Raw genomic sequence first — 21,913 nt, 5'->3', positions numbered from 1 at the left:
AATCTCAGCAATGTTTCCAGGACTGCAAACTTGCCGTGCACAGGCATGAGAACCTGCCAGGCAGAAGCCCAGGGGTGTGAGATGAAGAGTGCTCTGTTTGCAGTGCTGGGGGAAGCTGGCTGAACAGAGGGGGAAGCTGGCAATGTGCAGGCTCGTGGGCAAGGCACGGTATGCACGATGCATCTGTCCTCCCTGGCAGCCTGCCAGCCTCTGCTGCATCATCCTCCTTCCATGGGTGAAAATGCCCTTCTTCCTCTGGCCCTTTTAAGATTTTACAAAAGCTTCTGCTATTTCCTGCCCAACGGTGCTCTCCGTCAGTTCCAAGTGGTGGTGGGAGGGGGAGAAAGGAAGCACAAAATACAAAGAAAGCCCAACAATTCTCAGAATTTTGGTGTCAAACAGAATAAAGGAGATTTTGCAGGACAACTTATTCTCCCTAATCAGATATGTTTGCTTTTAGGAAAGGACTCATTTGCATAGGATGTTGGTGCATAAAAGCCCATCCATTCTCAGGATGAATACTAATGCAGCAAGATTCTGTATCTCAACACAAGAAACAAACAACAAAAATTCTTTACTCACTTTAAATTGTTGTCAGTGCTCTAAATAGACCTTGGATGTTTGGTTTTTTTCCCCCAATCACTTCCAGCTGCCAAATGCAATTAACAATGTTTCTTTAGAAAGATTTGAGTAAGAAGTTTTCCTCCATAATAAAATCAGAGATAAAAATCAGACTGCAAGGATCAGAAAGAAAACATGTCCCAACAAATGAGGCATATCAGCTACATGAAGCTAATTTCTACAGAAATATTTGCATTTAGAAATAATTCGCCTCTTGATACTATGTCAGGACAAATCTTTTAGATATTGTGAATTCCAAAAACCCAGAAAAAACAATCTGCTGCTCTTCCTCCCATATTCCACTGTCCTGAGCTGGGATCCATCAATACAGACCTTTTAAACAGTAGCACAGTACACAGTCAGCTGTGACACATCCTAGTAAAATCCAAGAATTTTTCAGAAACATCATGAAAATACATTTCTTTTGTAGCAGACAAGATGTCAAACTGTACAATTACGGGTTTTTTTTGTACAGTACAAGCCATTTCAGATCATTTTGCAGAGCTGGAATGTAACTGGATTTGATTCCTGTACTCCCTCTGGAATGCATACACAGTGGGAACTGTATATATATATACAGTATATATAAAGAGCATTAATTTATTGACAGGAAGACAACTACAGAAGGAAGGGGGAAAAGGAGATTGTTTCCAAAACAAGTGATCCAAGTTTCTCTTCTCTAGCCATTTTATCCTTTTCTACCTGCCCATTTATTCTTCTCTGAGTCTGTAGTACGTGCAGATTAATATATTTTCCAGGACTCTGTAAAGTCTGTTTAGCTCAACAGTGAAATTTAATATTAGCCATGATCTCCCATCTCTCTGCTCACCAGAAACTGAATTATTACCCCAATAAAAATTTATATTAGAAGTCTGACCAAAAGAGTGTTTTGTGCTGCTGCTTCCCAGAATACTATCAAAGTCATTAGGCTGCAGGTCTCAGTCCAGACTCCCGAGTTTCTTAGCCTCTTTCTCAGATCTGACAGACATTGAGGATCTTGTGCCAACGTTTGTTTAGCACCTGAACAAATAAACAGGTGAGCACACAAGGGCCCAACACTGCCTCTGATGGATTATGTCAGAACTTCTTCAGCAGCTTCCAGCTCGGCTGATGAGCAGGGCTGGAAGAGAGCCCGTTTCCCCCTGACGTGCAGCAGAGCAGAGATGTCTCTCAGCGGTTCCCATCCTTGCCATGCAGAGCCCTGTCTGTTCCCTGCAGGTGAGTTACACACAGGCAGCTTCAGGCGTCCTCTAGAGCTGAGCACCACGGAATGGGTGTGCACGGTTCAGGCATCTGCAGTGCACAGAGTAAACAAGGGACCAAGTGCCTAAGGACACTCTGGCTTTGATGATCTCGTCTGTGAGGGCTGAAATCTGCATTACAGCACCGAGTGCATCTCCTGCACACCTGAACAAAGAAATCAGGTACTGAATTAAAAGTGTAACTTCCACACACAAATTATAAAAGCTGACATTATCAGCAGACATTTGGGTTGAAAACCTCTCTTATCTCAAGCTACAGTCTCCTTTACATTCCAGAGGCTATCACAGACAACAGTGCTTGGCAGCACATCAAAGCCCAGCACCCACTTAAATGGGATTTTGCTCCCCTAGTTCAATAATGCTGCCTTGTTCATCTCCATGCAACTTGCTAAAGAAAAGGATGCAAGGTCACAGTTAAATAATGCTCATTTCCTGTTCTCAGTGTATTTGCACAACAGGTTTACACTGCAGACATACATCATTAAAGGGATTCTCAGGAGCCTCTTACACACAAGCACAGCAAATTGGGAATTCTCAGACTTCTATATATAATGGAAGGCCTTATTATGTTTAACCCCCCTACCAAAAAACAGTAAGAAAACCAAACCAGAAAAAGCAAAAAAGGCTCTCCCTCTCAAGCCTGCAATCTAGGCACTTTTTGAGAAACCCATAAATACTTGGAGGAACATCATCAATTTGCTTGGTGATCAGCTGAGGGAAGGCAAACCACAAACATGATCTCTGTCTCTCAACGACTAAGCTATTGCTGGTGCCTTTTTGGGATGAGGAAACTGCTACATCTCAGCTGTTCAAAGCAGAATCCAAGGCTCAATTTTTGTTCCACACAGAAATCTATATCAGCCATCACTCAAAAAACACAAATGCATAACAAGTTTTAGACAACAATCACAGTTATCCCACACTGATTTTAAGATTACATGCTACCATCTTCCTTTACAGACAGTAGCAAGTCAAAAATAAAGGAATAAAAATCTGTATTCTACATACAGGTAAGGCATGTGTGGATATACATGCAGGTAATATTTAAAAAGCTGTTTGAGGTCATACAGTAAAGAGTGGCAGAGAGCAGCGTCCACACTTCCACGTCTGTGCTGCAATCCATGGCAGCATCACACACAATGTTTACTGGTGAACATCTGAACAATCCCATTGCTAACATCTATTTATCTAAGCTGGAAATCCTTGTTTGCTATCTCATCTACACAGAAAAGTGACATGAGCTTGAAACACCAGCAGCAATGCCCATCAAGAAACAGCAAGACAACAAAGGTGTTGGTCATTTGTTGATTTCAACACTACAAAATCCCAAGTGTAGGCTCCTTCCTTAAGGCAGTGAGGAACGGGATTTATAATATTATACAAGACTCTGGAGAGTCAGACAATCTGTGAAATTTTCAGAAGTGCCTCTGTATTAAAAACCAGGGAAGTCTGGATAAAGTTCAGTAGATTCCCATGGTCTGAAAAAAAGAAAAAAACCCCAACCCACACACCTCTCCTGAGATGACTGCTCTCCTTTAAAAACAATCACAAAGGAGTCTCCTTTAAAAACGATCACAAACGATCCACACGGAGTGCAGCCACCTGCAGTACCCTGATGGATTGAACTCCCACTGAATCTGCAGCACTGATTTCTCACAAGGCACTCGAGACCAGACTGGGACTTTTTTTGAACACTGCTTTTTGCAGGGTTTTGAAGTTGTTCTGAAGTCTAGAGCACAGACTTCAAATACTACACTTGTGTTCACTAAATGCTACAATACCCTGACTTTACACAGCATGCTGAAGTTATAGTAAGACTACGTATTCTCACAGGTACACTTTACAAAAGCGAAGCGCTACTCATTGATTTAGCATCCCTAAACTGCCTGATATGCTGAACTTCAATGCCACAATAAAGGTCAGAGCTCCCTACACTATACCCGCCTTGTGATACAGTACAGATTTTCCTAATTGGCAAAATTTAAACGCCAAAAATAAAAGAGACAAATCCTCAAAGTAGTTTTAGAGGAAAAAAATTACATGTGGGGTGGTGGTGAAAAAACAGCTTTATTTTTGCATGTCTCTTTTTTAATACACATTTCCTTTACTTCGTATATATCTATTCTCAAGACTTGAAGGAAAAAAAAAAAAAGAACTTTAAGTCAACAATGGAGTTACATTTAAGGACAAAACCAGGCCATCTGTATCCCATCTCAACAGCCAGTTTGTTCTTCAATGTATAAATGCAAAAACTTATTCAAGGAAAAACCCAAATGAGCCACTGTCTCATTTGCTGCTGTTTCTAATAAATGAAAAACCCAGGACACCCTAGCTTTCGTTGCGCCAGAGTATTTTGATAACTAGGCTAATATACTCAATACTGTACTCCAAGCTGTACTATGTCTTAATTAGTCAGGAAAAGGAGTGGCTGACTCTCATTTCCAGAAGATCCTTAAGATTAAAAAAGAGTACACAGCACCACGTCTCTGTATCTCAGTTTGCATTCAGCCTGACTGCTTAGCTTTTTCCTGCCTGTTTCACAAAAGAGGAGATTTTCTGTAAAAAAGTTTTTCTGTCAATGCCTAGTAACTAAAAGAATAAAATACTTTCACCGATCTTAATACACGTCCCCCAGGAAGCATCAATCTAAATATGTGTCTACATTCTTGAGAGAAATTTTCTGCTCTAGCAGCCAGAGTTTAAGTCCCTTCTCTTCTCCTAATGACTCAATGCAGTCTTTTCACAACCGCCATCTCAAGCAGAACAAAATGAGCTGAGCACACGAGGAACAGTAATTTCAAGAAGAAATAATCACTACATATGTCATAATAAATAGCTCTACTTACATGCAGTGGCCCTAAGATTGTCAAAAGCATCTCAGATCAAAAAGCTGCAAAGCTGAATTACACAATCAGACCTCAGGCTCTTAAAATGAAAGTGCCTGTTTGATTATGACTGACAGGCTTACAATCGAGAGTTCACATCTCTTATAAAACAATTATTTGGCCTCATGCAGTTTGTATTATATTAAGCAGAAAGGGAAGTGAAGAGCTTTCAAGCTGGAAACCTAATTATTAATTTCTTGCTATTTTTAAGAGTAAAACAAGGTTCTGATTTCTGAAGAAGGAGGCCCTGACAAGGCAGCTTGCTGTCTGTACTTTCAGTTATCTGAAAAACCCATTTGGCTATAGATGAAATAATAGAAAGTGCTTTCTCTCCAAATACAGTTTACAGGGATTGCTTCCTGCAAGTAGCTTTCTTTTAAGTAACCTAATTATTACCAAAAGCCAGTTTGAAAAGCACAAACAACATATAAGCTGCTGGCCCTGAACTGCTCAGGAGCACAGGAATAAGAGAGGCCGAGTGCCTTCTCCCACCGGCAATCTGCTGGCATTTGTTGTTTGACTCTCCTTTGTGCTTTTGAATCGCTCTCCAACCAACCTCTACCAAAAGGCCACATTAGATCCTTTGCTTCAATGCTGGCTCAACATTTTCTGGGCACATTTACTCTTGTTAAAAAGAGAAGCAGAAGGAGGTAGGAAGAACATTTGCTCTTCAGACAACTTCATTTCCTCAAACACACACCATGAGCTCCAGCTATGAACACACGAAGGTCTAACCCGTAAATGGAAATGACTGCTGTCCTCAGATGCTCTCCGGAATCTCTGTTTCCATCTAAATGTAACCAGAATCCTGAGAGAAAAACCTTCACACACAGTCCTTGACTACCAAAAGAAACTGTCTCCTTACACACAGAAGAGCAGTACGTAAAGAGGAAACTTTCCACGTTCCTCAGGGGATGCTAATCCAAACAACAACAGCAATGGATACATTGGGAGATTTGACACTGCTTCGCTCCAGCTTAGTTCAAAGCCAGCCTACAACGAGACAAGTAGTTCTGGGTGCCCCATAACTGCTGCAGAATCCATCCTCATTCAACACCACCATCTACGTACAATACATGTGAGCTAATCCCAACATATTCCCTGCCTGCTGGTAGTCATTAAGGATCCTGTGTGCGCCTGAACAGACCTTGCTGCTACCCTGGAGGCAGTGATGGATATGTGTTATTCAGCAGGACCTGGCTCCCACTCCCAGGCCATCTGCCAGCCCACACAACTGTGCCACAACAGATTCCTCACAACCCTTCCCAAAAATGATGGCAGTGAGTGCATAAACGAGATAGTGGATAACCCTCCACAGGCCACCATGTTTCCTAGGAGCCATAAAGAAGCTGTAACCCTCGATACCACCTGTCAGAAAATAGTTTCTACTGTCCAAGTGCAAAAAAAACGTAATCTTTGCACAACCAAAGGTCTTGTGGAAGACTGAAACACCCCACCCATAGTGCTATAGTGGCTACAGAGAGCAGGAATAACAACCTGACCCTAGAGTTAAAACTGCCTTGCCAACCTCACCCCAGCTCTACCGACAATACATGTTAACAACCAGCAGCACGGTTGTAGCAAGACCCTGGAGGATACCGTGCCTTCCTCATACCAATTACAGCTATTCTTGAAGAAAAGAGATCTTCAATATCTCTCTGAAGGCTAAGAGTTCAAAATCTACTAATGATAATGATTCATGTGGTAAAAAAAAAACAAACAAACCCAAAATGAAACCAACAAAACACAAAAAAAACTCACAACCACAAAACAATCCAAACCAAAAATACTAAACAAAAGCCATGAGAATTAATGCTGAAACTTCAGAGCAATGCAAGGTCTGTTTTATTTTTGTGTCAATTTCAAAGCTGTGTTAGTATTAGTTGAAGTTGGCCCTGTGGTTGCCAGAGGTCATTCAATATACCAGCAACAAAGAGAAATTAGGGCAGCATGGTTCTACAGGGAGACTTTCTACCTCTACAAGCCATATTAAGACAGATGTGGATGAAACAAACTTGTTTGCAGAGAGCAGCTTCATTATCCCATAAAAACAGGAATACCCTATGGCTTACTAAAAAGAGACACAGGCCATTTGTCTGCTGATTTAACAAGCAAAATCCTCTTCTGAGCTCATGGATATGTATTAATCTGGTTCTGAGGGTTCACAACCAAGTTTTCACAGCTTAGCCAGGGCACATCTGCTGACCACACGTACTCAGCCTGGAGGAAAGGTGCAAACAAAATATCCGTGCTCAAGTCTCCTGAAATAGGTTTGAAACTATGTAGTTTAATGTAATTTTTAAAACAGGTTCTAAGGTAGCAAGTCAGGAGGTACTACAGATTGGCTCATGCTGAATCTCAAGAAGTTACTCCATAAAACAACGATGTGGAACTCTGAAAGCAGGCTGACAGAATCCAAATTCCAAATCCCATGTGACAGAGACATTCTGGTGTTTCATAGCAGCCTGTAATCTCTTCTCTAAAGAGACTGTTGTGAAGTTTCTGCAGGCTGCACAGTGAATAACTACACGAGTAGAACAGTTACTGCCCTTACCTCTCCTTCCTAATTCCTCCTAGAAGTGCCCACATCTCACTCGTGCAGCTGGTTCCAGCCTCCTGGCTAAACAGGCCGGATCAGCACAAACTGCTGTTTTCACCTTTTGCTCCAGCCAGGCACATCCAGGCGGCTCAAAAGAGCAGCTCCACCTGCAGATCCGATGGAGCAGATCCCTCTGGCAGCCGAGCAGTGACGAGCATCTGGGAGCAGTATGATCTTCCATCAGCACAGCTGGAGCCAGAGACCAACACCAGCCCACAGCCCACTCACTCAGCCCCGACCCCAGGGACCAAAACAGCCTCACTGACAAGAAAAATGAAGGTACTTTTTCCCCTCAGCACATGTGCTTTGCACAGCTTTGTGGACACATAGCTCAAGAAGTCAGAAGGTTACCAAAATACTTTTTATGGACTCGTTTGAAGAGAACAGTAATAATTTGATAGCCAATTGTGCTTTCCGAGGATCTCATTTATGTTTTCCAAACTTGAGAGACTCGCCAGTACTGTCAACACCAGTAGCTAGCTACAGTCTTCAAGGAGAAAGAAGAGGAAGAACTGACATTTAACACAGTCAGTTCTGAGGGAGAGCCAAAGAACCACTATACAGCATTTTTATACCGGGTATCAAGAGCTATCGCAGTCTGACACATGGCCAGGTTGTGGAGTGTCACAGCATTTAATATTACCTTTGCTGAAGACCTCCGCACATCAAAGTCCTTGTATCATACGCACCAGTATTTCGACCGTATAATCCGGACTAGGATCGCAGCTCCGCTGCGGGAGCACCACCTCCCTCCGCGGCTCTCTGAGGCAAACGCAGCAGGAACTTCATCAAACGGCACGTGAAGCCCATGTTTACCTCGGGATGTCTCCAGAGGCACTGCCTGGCCGTCAAAAAGCACAGCCTGAATTGTCAGGCTTCCCTTTTCCTGTCAGTGATTCGTTAGAAACGGTGCGCATGTTGGACTTGACGATCTTGGAGGTCTTTTCCAACCTTAGCGACGCCACAATTCGAATACCCACAGGCGCGTTGGGACGGCGCGAATTTATATGCGATGGGATGGGAGGGATGAGCCGCCCAGAGCCAGCATCCCACCGAAATTAGGGTTTGGGCTGTAAACACCTCGTTCCTCTCAGGCAGCGGGCACCCCCGCACCCCGGAGCGGGCGCTCGCACCGGAGCCGCGGCGGCTTCCCCGCAGCGCGCACATCGCATCACGGGCGCTGCCGGGCCCGAGGCACCGCGGGGAGAGGGACACCGAGCATCCTCGGTGGGGACCGAGCACCCACGGTGGGCTCGGAGCCGCGAGCTGTCCCCCAAACCCGCCTTGGTCCATCCCCGCCCGACACCGCTCCCCCCGCCAGCCGCTCTGAGGGGGCGCGCGCCGCGGCCGCTGGGAACAGCGCGGGCCGTGTGGGGCAGCGGGGGGCGCGGGGCTGCCGTGCCCGCCGCCCCTCACCTGGAGACGCAGTTCTCCAGCACGGAGCTCTTGCCAGCGCTCTGCCCGCCTACCACCGCGATCTGCGGCAGGTCGAGCAGGCAGTTCTGGCCCAGCGCCGCGAAGGCGTCCTGCAGCCGGTTAACGAGCGGGATGAGCCCCTCCATCCCGCCGCCGCCTCCTCCGCCCGCCGCCGCTGACAGGTAACGGCCGGCGCACTGCGCATGCGCCCCTCCCTCCGCGGGCCCGGGGGCGGGGCTCCGTGGGCGGCCACGCCCCCTCCGGTGCGGGTCCCGCTGCCGGTCCCACCATGTCCCACGGTTGGCCCAAAATCTGCTCTTCCCCCCGTTGTGCCAAAGGCCCATCCACGCTCAGAGTCAAGGGGTTAGATTTATTTGTAGTTCTGCACAGAAAAATGGCTGGGTGACAAATCCACAAAGCCAGCAGGACAACTGTCAAAAGTTTTCCCTTTTTGTGGACTTTAACAAACCAAAGGCGTTGATGTTTATTGGCTACAAGTTATTTAGTTCCCTTATTAATTAGTGTTCTGTCTTCTGTTGGTTAATGATCCTCTTGCATCCAGTACTAATTAGTCTGCATGCTCAGTCTCTTAAATTAGTGGGGGTTTTTGGGTCAGTGGTCTGTGAGTCAATGGTCACAATTTGCCCCTGCCAGAATTACCTCTTACCCAGCTAGAGCTGACTTCAGCACATTTGCTCAGTTTTTATTAGTAGCTTCCTTATTTTGGGTGTTCTGCCAAATATCCTTGTAGCCCCTAAATTCTGCATTCTTTGTGTCAGCTAGGAGTGGTACACCCTTCCCCCCTTTGGTAACCTCTCCCTAGGTCTGAGATAACTGAAACATGTCAAGCCCTAAACCTTAACAAGGCAATTTTACCAATAAGTAATTTGTCTTTCTACTACCTGGACATCACTTAGAGCTTGCTTGTTATTTTTCATAGATTGCCCAAACAGGCTGTGGAGTCTCCCTCACTGGAGATATCCCAGCTGGACACAGTCCTGTGCCTGTGCTCTGGGATGACCCTGCATGAGATGGGAGATTGGACCAGATGCCCCACTGCTCCCTGACAACCCGACCCAATCTGTGGTTCTGTTCCTGCCTGAGGACAAGGCCACCATGGTGCAGGGACCTTGGACACACCACGTGCTGGGACCTTGGACACGAGGAGCACGGTTCACCCAGGTCTGTGCTGACCATGAGACTACCATGCTGCCCCTCTCCCCTGAGAGCCCAGCCCCAGCTGGCCACTGGGAAGGGCTGTGCAATGCCCAGGCACGGGCAGGAGCGCTGCCAGGGTCAGGCACCTTCCGAGGAGGAGCTGGATCCAGCAGGGCGGGCAGCAGGTGATGGCTCAGGAGCAGGCTGGGAAGCGACACTGAGGTCCAAGCCGTGTCACTGCCACGGGTTCAATTAAAAATGCACGCTGAGGCTGAGCTAAAAGCTCAGGCACACAACAGAGATGAGATTTAGCTGCGATTACTGGCAGCAGTCACATCATGAAAATATCCCAAAGGCAGGCTTTGGAGTCGTGCAGCGATAAAAGTTATCCTCTCTGTTACAGCAGACACTGGCCTCGCTCAGCGTGAAAAGCAAAACAAAGGGAGCTGTGAACACCCTGCAGGCTGACGGAGACTAATGATCTGGAGGATTATCAAAACTTCTTGGCCAGAGCTCTCAATAAGTGTAAAAAATTACAGCAGACTGACCTATAACTCTGGAAACAAGTAACGGTTTTGAATCGGCAGAGACGGCTTCTCCTCCCTGCTGCAGTTAGATCACAACCTCTGGGAAAGCCTTGCTATCATTTCTGTCTAGTTGGGAGCCTGGGACTTATTGACATAATTATGCCAATTAGCAGCATGATTATTTCTTTCCCCACTCCTGGGTGAGCAAGCTGTGCCAGGAGGCACTGGAGTAGCTGCCTGGCCTTCCTCCAGCTTGTGGGTTTCTATGGAGGCTGGAAGTTGGGAAGAACATTATGAGTGTCCAGAGCACTTTGTGCTACCCCCATGAAATAATTAAGATCCATAGAAGAGCAGCCTGGCCATAGGATTGTGTCTCCACAGGAGACAAATGAAGATTGAGAAAGGCACCATGCCTGGGGAGCAGCACCATGCACACCTTCAGATTGATAATCCAGGGAACTGTCCTTTCTGTGAGGTCTTTAAATTACAGCTTTGTCTGCTTCCATGATTAAAATAAAATAAATTAGAAAAACAACTAAGATTAGGAAAAGTTTGAGTTATTCCCCCAAGTCTGGGAAGTTCCCAAATAAAATTTTTTTGTCTTGTGAAGCAGAGTTAAAGCCATTAATTGCCCGCATTCACCCTACAACTCTATCACTTAAAAAAAAAAAAATCCATTTTCCTCCCTACAAAAAAAAAAAAAAAAAAAAAAAAAAAAAAAGCCACAAGCAGCCAATTATAGATTCCCCACCTTCTGGAAAAAGCACAAACAATTTCATTATGGATGCTTGTGAGAGGTTTTCTTCATTTTTCCAACACCTCCAAGAAAGCAGAGAAGGAGAGAGGAGAGGCACCCGAGCATATCTTTAGGTCTCTGCTTTTCCTGACTGACTTCTCTGGGCAAGTTGTTCCAAATCCCCATGCAGAGCCTAGCCTGGCTTTCTGAATTTGCCAAGATTCAGAGTGGCTAACTTAAAGAAACAGGGGTGCTACTAGATCACTGCAAAGCTTCTTGTAACAAACAACACTGAAATACAAAACTTAAATCAGTGTCAGAGGGCCACGCAAGAAATTGTTCTCTGGGGGAGCAGTAAGGGTGACCCCCAGGAGCACAGAGCTGTGCTGCTCACTGCTTAACCAGCTAATTACAATCTGGTTTTACCCTGCTCACTGGTTAACCAGCTAAACACAATCTGTTGTGCTCAGTTGTGCCCCTAATAATACAATACAATAAAATAAAATATTTATCATTTACTTTTGCTGTGTGCCAGGCTCAGCAAGGAGACAAAACCTCTGCCAAGCACCTTTCCTGGCATGGCAGGAAGGGTGGGTGCCCTGATCCCCAAGGTGACTCCAACAGTGTGGTCTGATGTCACATGTCACCAGCTCCAGCACAGCTTGCCTGGGGCCCCCAGTCACAGCCTCTGGTGCATTTCAGATCAAGGCAACAGACAGCAAGCTTGTCCTGCCACGACTTTCAGAGAAATATATGGCAAAAAATAGCCTGGCTTCAGGGTTCAGCTGAACCCACAAACTCACACACACACTTCTCCCTAACCAGGCAGTGATGTTAACACTGAGGACATTTGGACCAGGTCCCCAGGCTGCTTCCCAAACACACAGCAGTGCAATTCCCTTCAGGGAAAATGAGTTCTGCGTAAACCAGCCCAGTGGGGACCTGCAGACGCCTGCAGTGAAGAGCCAGCCACGCTGCCCTGCCCGGGGCAGCAGAGCCTGCTCCTCTTCCATGAGAACAGGCAGGTTCCTCCACACCTGCTCCAGGGACCTTCCTCACCTCCTTCTTGTGTCAGAACACAGAGTTTTGGCAGAGTTTTCAGGCAGCTGATGGGCACAGAGCAGGGGGAGGTGTGGGCAAGGGGCAGCTCCCAGGTTCTCAGCAGCACTTGGCTCTGCAGTGGAGCTGCATGAAGGTGCCTGTCAGCATTATGCCTGTGCATTTGCCAGGATAAGAGCTCAGACCTTGAAGCTGCAAAAGATGGAACTCAAGCCCATGAAAGAAAGCCAGAGTGGCTGCAGGCCTGTGATCACGGTGGCTGCAGCATTTCTCCGTGTAAAGAGGATGTGCTTTCTGCCTCCCCCCCACAGCCCGGGGCACTGCTGACTCACTGATCGCAGGACAACACAGTCCCTGTCCCATGTCTCCTCTCTCCTGCCCTGTAACCTCCAGCTGCATTCTTTAGTCGGGTGCATCCCGTTGCAGGGTAGAAAAAGGGCACCGTGCTGCATTGCAGCCTGCAGAGATCTTTCCCTGCAGCCCTCAGCACCCTAGGAAAGAGCTGCACTCCCTCCCTGCAGCCTGGCAGCATGCCTGCTTCCTTGGCCACAAAGCCAGATAAGCCAAGTGCTTCTCCAAGGGAAGATTCCATGGACAAAAACACTTCCTATGTGCTTCCAGCCTCTGGGAGTGGCTGTTGCAGCCCTTGTTGTGCTGGACCATGTCACACAGCATCCCCAGGCAGTGTGGCCAATATTCTGCCCAGCTGAAGGGAATCAGCCCAGGGCTCAGTCCCTGCAGCTTTTGTTGCTGCAAAATCTCTCCCAGCTGCTTGCTGTGCTTTGAGCTGATGACAGTATGACCCTTATCCCTGCTCCCCAGAGGGAACTGGGGTGTCATTCTCTTCTCTGTTCTTCTCCAGAACAGGGACCCGGGCTGTGAAACCATATGGGGTGTACATGTGGCACCCCATCAGTGCCTGCCCACAGCCACCCTGGGCCAAAAAACCTCTCTGCATCCTTCTACCCAAGCTCAGGAAACTCAGGGCTAACCCACCAACTCCCAGTGTCTCGCTCTCTGGAGCAGCAGCAGGACGTGGATGCTCTGAGAAGGGACTGGGCCAGCCCAAAGCATCCCCAGCTGGCCACAGCCTCACACCTGAGCCGTGGGGTGAGTTACACACCCCTCTCTTTTTGTGCTGGGAAAGCCAGAAAGGAAAAAGTCAACATCTCCGTGCCAGTGGGGGTTGCTAAGTGACGGCAGAACTTGTTTCTATCCCGCCACTGACAGCGTGCCTAGGCTGCAAGGGAAGGAAGTGAGGAGCAAGGGATGTAAACATGAGTACACTGCCAAAACTCTCGACAGATTCACCCTTGCCAAATATATACATTAGCTGCGTGTTTTCGCTGCCAGCAGAGAAATGTTTACTACGTGTCAATTACTCCAGCCTTGAAGCATTTTACCTGCAGAGGAGGATTTGCTGCACTCGTGCATTTGCTAGTTTTCCAGCTGAAATTAATTTCCAGACCAAAGTTGTCAGGCTGTCAGTAGCTGCAGGAACAGCTGCCATGAACTGAGATTTCATCCTTACATTGTTTCTAATAGATGGCTTTTGTTTTTCCACCAGGATGTGGCGTTATGCAGCATTTTGGAAGCACAACAGAAAGGCAGGACTGGACAAGGGAGGGATGAAGGCAGCCTTTGTATGAGCTCCTGGGGAAGAAAGGAAATGGTTTCAGTAAAAAAAGGGGCACACACACACAAACCTATGTCGTTAAGATTATGTGGAGAATTGCAAACTAAGTTAAAAATAGAGTAAAGGCAGCACTGCTGATCTAGTTGAGAAATCTGCCATTGCTAAGCTAGGTGGATAATAAATATCTTTCAGAGCAGTGCTCATCACAGAGGAGCTTTAGAAACTGCGTGGGGGCAGGCACACTTCAGCTCCAGCTTCAGCCTCGTTTCTCCCCCATGCTGTGCTGAACTCCCCACAGAAGGAGGAGAAAACACAGGAGGAGGGACTGGGTGGTGACACAGGGGGCACCTAGCCAGGCTGCCAGCCTTTATCTAAGGCAGGGAGCAGGCCAGCCCTGCTCTCCTGGGCCTGGGAACCATCAAAAGCACTTGTTAAAAAAGCATCTACTCCCTTTGCTTAGTTGCAGGTTAGCCCAGGGAGAAAGTAGGGCACCCATCTGTCCCTCTGTGGGAAGGGGAACAAGGGAGGAATCATCAGAGAATTGATCTGAACCGAGCAGTTCCCAAAGCAGAACCTGCTGGCAAATTAAAATGAAAATACATCCTCAGCTGCTGGCAGCACAGCTGCCATGCATGCTGGGCACCAGCAGCCCCATCTCCTGCATCGGGACAGTCCCCACTGCTTCAGGGGGTGAGAGACTGTGGGAAATGGATTTGTAGAAAATTCTCAAAGCCTGACTCACACAGTGTGCATGTCTATGCAAACGTTGAGACAAGGAATGCTGACTTAGAAATGCCATGGAATAGGACAGACATGGTTGAGAGAGAAATGGAACTACAAACAAGTTTCAAAGGATGGTTTTGTAAATAAGACTAGGTACTTCAGAGAAATAGAACTATGAAAGATGCACTGTAGGAGGACCCACGAGGGGTCACTTTAGATTATTGGCTTTAAGGCATCTACAGCATGGTGTGGCAAAAGCTGATAGGCCAAGAAACACTTATAATTAAGAAATTAAGAATTAAGAAATTAAGAAATAATTGGCTTCTGATTGTGATGGCGTAAATTATAACATCTGTATTGTCTCACCCTTCACTTGAGATTGAAAATGGAATAAAAGTTTTTAAAATGCCTTTCAGTTGCCCCATCTCTGGGTCATAAAAGGGCTTAATCAGACAAGAGCCTTTTGGGGTGTCCTTCCCCTGGCCCCATGGAGCTAGGGAACTGCAAACTCTCAGCTCGCACACTCTCACTCTGCTTTCAAAGTGGCAGAGGTTTTCCCACAGATGGAGAAGAGCTGGCTCCTTCCAAGCAAGGAAGGGGGAGCCCAAACCCTGCTGGGACAGGGGGTGTGAGCTGCAGGGCTGGGAGACAGCCCAGCCAGGATGCTGAGATACAGATCCCTCCTGGAACGACTTCTGGTGCACTGTTACCTCCCTGGGCTGTGGAGAGGTGGCTGGGGAGGGTTTGCTTTGGGAAGCAGCTCTCAGAAAGGCTGGTTCACAGGTTTCCCTCTCTCAGGCTGCCAGTGGCAGAAGGGAACACGGAGTGAGGGTGCAGGATCAGTGGCAAAGCACCAGTTTGTCACTTTGGTACCATGTCTCAGGCTCATTTTGGCACCAGCTGTTGCAAGGGAGAAAGACAAGTCCCCAAAAATAGCTTCTGATGAATGAGTGAGACCCTGCAGGTCCGTAACCAGCCAAGACACACAGGCCAGCTCCTGAATGAGCTCTCTGGGCAGAACTGGCATGCTGTGGGAACATCCCAATGGGTATTTTCTGGCTGCCCATTCATCCTGCAGGAAGGCTGACCTGCACTAGGTGGGTGAGTGGGTTGGTGTGGCCAGGAGCCTGAGCCCAGGGTGGGGTCTCTGCTGGCCCTGGGGCAGAAGAGTTCTGAGCTCGGGAGTTTCAGTTCAGTGGCAATGGCTGGAGAGATTCAGAACAGGGGAAACACAGTGGGATGCAGTCTGGGAAGGGTGAGTGGTGAGGAGGCAGTGGGGTTCAAGGGCCAGCTGCCTGCTCCCAGGACATGCCTTTGAACTGCAGAGGTGACTAGTTTTTTCAGGGGAGTGGTTGCTTCAGAAATAAGCCTTAGCAAATCACTGCAGGCCTCAGAGCACCCCTGAGCACTTTATTCTCACATCTCACAGCCCACACACATGCATCCACAAGCAGGCCTGGAGCAGGGCTGGGGCTCTGCAGAGACACCAGGAATGCTGGAGAGGCACCATCAGAAGGAAAGGAGCTGCGCTGAAGGGGCAGAAGAGCCAGAGGAACGCTCTTCCCAAGGTGGGAAAGCAACGAGGACACACCCAAACCCCCAGTCCTGCCGGTCCCACAGCACTTCCTCACTCCAGCAGCTGCAGGCTGCCCCTTGGGCCGTGCAGCCCTGCATGGAGCCGGAGCCTCCCTCAGGAAGCACCTTCCCGTGCCAGCCCCGTCCTTCCAGCGGGCCAGGCCAGGGCTGGGCGGCAGCGCCAGCCACGGGCACCACCCAGAGGAGCAGCAGCAGCAGCAGAGCCCCCTCAGAGGACGAGGACGGCCTGCAGCACGTCTGCCAGCGTGTAGGAGCTGTCCCAGGGCCGGCCCGGCTGCCGCAGCGCCGCCTCCAGCGCCCGCGCCCGCGCCCCCAGCTCTGCGGGGCCGCGCCGGCCCGCGGGGCCCGCCTGGCACAGCAGGATCTCGTTGACCTCCCCGTGGATGCGGCGCGCGTACAGCAGCGGGAAGACGGCCCTGAGATCGGCCAGGACGGACTCCTTCAGCCGGGCGTCGCGGCACACCAGGTTGAGCACGAAGACTCCTGCAGCAGGGCGAGGGAGGGGAGCTCAGAGCGGCCTGTGTGCCCACCCCGCTCCCCGCCACCCTGTGCCACCCTGGTGAAAACGTCTCCCTCACCGGCATCCCCCCCTGCCCCGGCCCTGCTCCATTCTCTGCTGCCACACGGGTTGTGGGTGGCCACGGGATCTGTTCTCGGGTACCACCTACACCTTCTGCTTCCAGAAAACTCTGCTGGCCCCCTGGGATGTCCCAGCCTGTCTCAGGCCACCCACTCCATCCTGCTGTCGTCACGGTGCCCACTGAAACACCCAGGTGCAGGACCCGCCAGGAGAAGGGGATGCCATGCAGCAAAATCCTGGCTGTAACCACTATTCTCTGGGTTGAGAAACGGTGGCACAGCCCCAGCTCCACCCAGGATTTGCCAGCCTGGCCATGGGAACATGGCCAGGTTTCCCCTCCTACCTTCTGGCTTGAGGATGGTTTTAACTTTCTGTAGAAAGGGCTTCTCCACAAAGGCTGGGGGCGGGCAGCTCATCCCCACCGTGAGGTCTTTGCTGTCCACATCAAACATGATGGCATCATACTGGGCTGATGCTGCAGGACAAAGCACAGACAGTTGTCATCCTATGGGACAGGGGTGAGCTACACACGTAGGAAGGCCAAAGATGGGATGGTCAAGACACCCCTTCTGCCATGTTATGGGTGTCTTCTCTGCTGAGGTTTCTTTTTACAAGCCCTTGGTGCTGGGGGAGGAAACAAATCCTCTACACAGGTTGGCAAGGACAGGCTGTGAGCTGCAGACACCTAGTGAGGCTGGAGCTTGTGGGACACAGCAAGAGATGGGCAGGAAGAGGAAGCAGGTAGTGACAACAGCCCAGGACTACCCAGCATGGCATCCACTGGGCTCAATGGGGCACCTGAAATGCTCTGGGAGATGGTACCTTCAGCTGCCAGCTTGGCCACGTAGTCCAGGCCATCAGAGATGTGCACTTGCATGCGGTCACCCTGGGAGAAACCGAACCAGCGCGTGGCCACTTCCAGCATGGAGGGGTCGATCTCCACCACGGCCACGCGGGCCTGCGAGAAGTAATCATGGACGAAGAGGGGCAGGCTGCCCCCGCCGAGCCCCACCACCAGCACTGCCAGCTCTCCTGCCAACCAACAGCACCCGGTGAGCCATCAGGATGCCATAATCCCACTGCTCGTCCCACCCACCGTCCCCAAACCGCTTTGGGAATGGTGCACGGGGCACCTTGGCCTAAAGAGCCTTTCCCCAAGGGGCTGTGGCGTGGGGACACCTGCCCCAGCACAGCCTCCCACTGCTGGCCTCGTCACCTGGGAGGGCGTCGGGGCCCCCCAGCAGGCAGAGCCCCGCAACCATGGCCTTGTGGTGCTCACAGCACAGGTAGCTCTTGTCGATGGCTCCAGGTGGCTCAGTGGGGCTGGGTTTCTTCTTGTCTTTCCTCCTCTTCTTCTGGCCTGAGTAACAGGAGACACCAGTCAGTAGGGCAAGGGGGGAGACAGAGGTGCTTTCTGGGAAAAAGCCACTACCAGCCCTGTCCCCACCACGGTGTAAAAACACTCCCAGGGCTGCTCTGGGGCACCACAGGCAGGTCCCAGGAGGCCTTCTACCTTCTTCCTGTATTGCTCTCACTCTCTGTCACCGTAAAAAATCAGCCTTGGCCTCTGCCCCGCATACCTGGGAGAGGGCTGGGGGCCAAGAGCCGAGCCTCAGACTGCACCACGTTCCTGTTCTGGAGGAAGACGAGGCGGCGGAAGTAGCAGGTGCCATCTCCCTTCACGTCCTCCACGACGAACTCCCCGCTCAGGGGGCTGCTGCCACAGTGCCGCACCGCCCGCACCCCGATGTCCCCTCCCACAGACAGGAAGGGCACCTGCAGGGAGGAGAGGGGCTGCTGGGAGCAAGGAAAAGCTACAGGAAAAGAGTTTGGCATTCTCACTGTCCTGAATATGGCTACAGGGCCAGGATGAAGCAGACACAAGAGGAGCAGCGGGATGCCACAGGAGAGCTGGGGATCTTCACTAGATTCACTCCCACAGTGAACACAGGGAACACAGGGAATGCAGGGGATCAAACACAGCAAGGTTTTTTGCAAGAACTCAGATGTGTGTTGTTCGGGCAGGAAGGAGAAAACAGAAGGAACAGAAGTTAATTAAGACGGGGGCTGGATGCTCTTAGGATTTCTAGATCTCCGCTTTTCTCAGCATGCTGGGTTTTGGAGAGCAAGGACTTCATACTGAATCCTACCACACAAGAACCTCAAATCCTGCCTCCAAGCACAGACAGAGAGCTGGAGGGAAAGCCATGAGAAGCTGCACCTGAGGCCCATCTCCTGCTCACCAAACCATCCAGCCTTGTAGCTTGGTCTCCCTTGGAGAAGAGGGTTTCCCTGCTGGCAGAGAGCCAGCCTGGCTCTGTTTTGGGGAAGGGGCCAGGCAGTGGGGGCTCACCTGCTGCCGGGCAGGGAGGCCCGGCGGGGCCAGCTCCATCACCTTCCCCGAGAGCTCTGCCTGGATGGCGGCCATGCCCTCGTAGTGCTGCTCCCTGTGCAGGGCCACCGTCAGCAGGCGCCCGAAGCCCGCGCTGGCTGCCAGCTGCCTCCGCCCTTCCTCCGTCCCAAAGAGCCACTCGGTCTCCCTGCCCTGTGGAACTGCAGAAGGGGCTGCCATCAGCCTGGGCTGCTCCTGGCCCTCGAGCCTTCCTGCCACAGGGAATGGCAGGACATTTAAGGGAGGTAGCACTGCTTGGTTAGAGCCGTGCACTGTGACCTTCAAAAGAGCCAGGATTTCCCCCGTTTTGGGCAGGCTCATGCAAGAAGCTGAAAAAGCCACATCTCATTAGAAGTGTGGGGGGGGGGGTCCAACAAGCTCCTGAGCTGTCTCCAGGTTCTGCCAAGGCCCAGGTTTGCAGGGATGCAGGGAGGGAATGGTGCTGCTGGCAGAGGCTGACACATGTCTGTGAGTGCAGCCCCAGGGGTCTGGCCCTGCAAGCCAGGACACCCACAGAGAGCAGCGATGGCTTCCCAGCCGCAAGGTGCTAACTTGGCTGTCACCAGCATCCAGGCAGGAACCACCACCTTGGAGGCTGGGCAGGGTCCCTCTGCCCAACAATCTCTTCGCCACACCTCTGCTTGCACCACCAGGCAAGTACAAATCCCACGGCAAAGCCAGGACTAAAACATCACCCCAACCCCACGCAGGTGGGTAATTTCTCTCTCCAGCCCCACATTCAACAGGCCCTAAAGGGCTGGCTGTTTGGCAGCTCATGGCCAGGGCAAGCACCTGACTGCAGCCTGGAGAGGCTGTACTCACTGATGAAGATGGCAAAGTGATTGTCCCGGGAAGGTTTCACCGAGGGGCTGTCCACCACGTGCAGCGTGTAGCGGGGCTTCCCACTCTCTCTGTCACACAGATCCAAGGAAACCTGCTCCCTGCAGGGGGTTTTGCTGATCTGGCTGCAGAGCAGGGCATAATGCTGCCTGTCCTTCACCGCTGCCACCAGCCGCTCCGCGCTCTCCACCCGCATCGGCTTGTCCTGCTCCTCAGGGCAGATCTCCAGGATCCGTGCTGCCGAGCCAGGCATCTTCCTGAACTTTGTCATCACATACACGAAGACCGGCAGGACAAACTGCTGCTGGTCCTCACTGCTGGCCACCTGGTGGACACGCACCACCCAGCCTTCCTGGGAGAAGTATTCCACAGCTTTCTTCAGCACGTGGGCTTGAGCCAAGGAGACGCAGAGGTAGCGCCCTCCTACCTGCAGGACCCGGCTGATCTCAGCAAACATCTGGTCTACCTTGGCTAAAGTGGCCTCTTCCTCATCGGTCAGGAGGGCATCCAGCGTGCCTTTGTCCAGGACCGCTTGGAAGTGGCCATCAGGGAAGTCCATCTGGAGCATGTCCATCAGCAGGTAGCTCATCCTCGGCCTGGTGCTCGCGCTGCGCTCCTGCATCTGACGGATCACGGTGTCGCTGACGTCGATGTTGACGATGTCCTGGCACATCCCCATGTCATACATCTGCTCACTGAGCTCCGAGTTCCCACAGCCCACCACGAGAACCTGGGCAGCAGCACAAGAGCAGCGTGATGGCGATAACACCCTGGAAATACTCCTCCCACCACCATTTTAGGAGCAAATATCAAACATGTCTGTGAAAACCACACCTTCAGGGCCTGCAAACTCACTCTCCATGGCCTAAGATAACATATCCACAGAGAACAGTCCCGTGGGCAGAGAAGTGATGCATCTGCTGCATTTTTTTTGAGAAGGATGTTGGTGCTTTAACCCCCAGAGCTGCCCAGACCAGGGCCACCCAGAGGTCTCTCCTATCCTCTTGCTAAGGCACAATGGGGGCTTCATATCATCTGTGTCAGACCTCGCACACAGAACCAACTAGAACCAACCACTGGAAAAGACATCTAAGAACATGGAGGCCAGGCTATGACCAAACACCACCATGCCAACCAGAGCACAGCACTGAGTGCCATGTCCCACTTCTCCTTAAACATCTCCAGGGACGGTGACTCCATCACCTCCCTCTAGGCAGTCCATTCCAATGTCTAAGCGCCCTTTCTCTGAAGAAATTAATCCTCCAAATGTCCACCCTAAACCTTCCCTGGCGCAGCTCAAGACTGTGTTCTTTCATCGTGTTGCTGGTTGCCTGGGAGGAGAAGCCAACCCCCAGCTGACTACAACCTCCGTTCAGGGAGTTGTAGAGAGCGATAAGGTCAGTCCTGAGCCTCCTCTTCTACAGGCAAAACAACCTCAGAGCTCGCCGCGCAGGCGGAGCCCGGAGGGGACACAGCGCTGGGTACCAGCCGGGGCTCACCTTGTCGCGGGGCCGCACATACTTGTGCAGAACGGGGCAGAGCTCCGGGAAGGCCCCGTACCACTCGAAGGGCCGCTGCCCGCGCTGGCGGAAGAAGCGATCCCAGTAGCGTGCGGAGCCGAACTCGGCGGGGCTGCGGGGCAGCAGCTCCATGGCCGGGCCGGGCCGGGCCGGGCCCCGCTCCCGCCGCGGCCCCACGTGTCCGCCGCGCTGACCGCTTCCGGCTGCGCGGCGCGCCCGCCGCTCATTGGCTGACTCCTCCTCAGCCGCTCCCCATTGGCCAGTGGCTCCGCCCCGGCCGCTCCCCATTGGCTGCCGCTGCGCCGGCCGCTCCCCATTGGCTGCCGCTGCCCCGGCGCTGCTCCGCGCTCCAGCGCGCAGCGG

At 50.9% G+C, this 21,913-nt stretch overlaps 2 protein-coding genes across 13 annotated transcripts in view; both read right to left on the bottom strand.

The window, feature by feature from the left end:
* Positions 1–13,792, bottom strand: part of DNM3 (dynamin 3) — a 175,353-nt gene extending 161,561 nt beyond the window's left edge. For 7 of the 10 annotated variants that reach the window (XM_021545816.3, XM_021545817.3, XM_077785251.2 and 4 more), the window contains exon 1: positions 8,784–8,997. In XM_021545816.3, the coding sequence (XP_021401491.1) occupies positions 8,784–8,929 (146 nt within the window). In that variant the 5' untranslated portion in view covers positions 8,930–8,997. Of the gene's footprint in view, positions 1–4,729; positions 7,290–7,322; positions 8,027–8,783; positions 8,998–13,666 lie in introns of those variants that run through there. The other 3 variants (XM_085586847.1, XM_085586849.1, XM_085586850.1) reach the window with 3 other exon arrangements.
* Positions 13,789–21,767, bottom strand: METTL13 (methyltransferase 13, eEF1A N-terminus and K55). Of its 3 annotated transcripts, XM_085586852.1 has the most exons (9): positions 21,530–21,767; positions 20,013–20,760; positions 19,152–19,351; positions 18,379–18,574; positions 18,015–18,158; positions 17,621–17,830; positions 17,142–17,273; positions 16,617–16,701; positions 13,802–13,916 (listed from the first exon to the last, which is right to left on the bottom strand). In XM_085586852.1, the coding sequence occupies exons 1-9, from the start codon at positions 21,680–21,682 to the stop codon at positions 13,802–13,804; spliced, it is 1,983 nt and encodes a 660-aa protein (XP_085442978.1). In that variant the 5' UTR covers positions 21,683–21,767. The 3 variants fall into 3 exon arrangements, with proteins under 3 accessions (XP_085442979.1, XP_085442978.1, XP_021401516.3); XM_085586853.1 differs by lacking the exon at positions 16,617–16,701 and having other exon boundaries at positions 13,789–13,916; positions 21,530–21,766; XM_021545841.4 differs by lacking the exon at positions 13,802–13,916 and having other exon boundaries at positions 16,005–16,701.
* Between the last annotated feature and the right edge of the window lie 146 nt (positions 21,768–21,913).

This window comes from Lonchura striata, chromosome 8 (genome assembly GCF_050655825.1).
Source record: "Lonchura striata isolate lonStrDom1 chromosome 8, ASM5065582v1, whole genome shotgun sequence".
In the NCBI taxonomy this organism is placed as follows: Eukaryota; Metazoa; Chordata; class Aves; order Passeriformes; family Estrildidae; genus Lonchura; species Lonchura striata.
The sequence above is the reverse complement of the archived record's forward strand: the minus strand, read 5'-3'. Positions and strand labels throughout refer to the sequence as shown.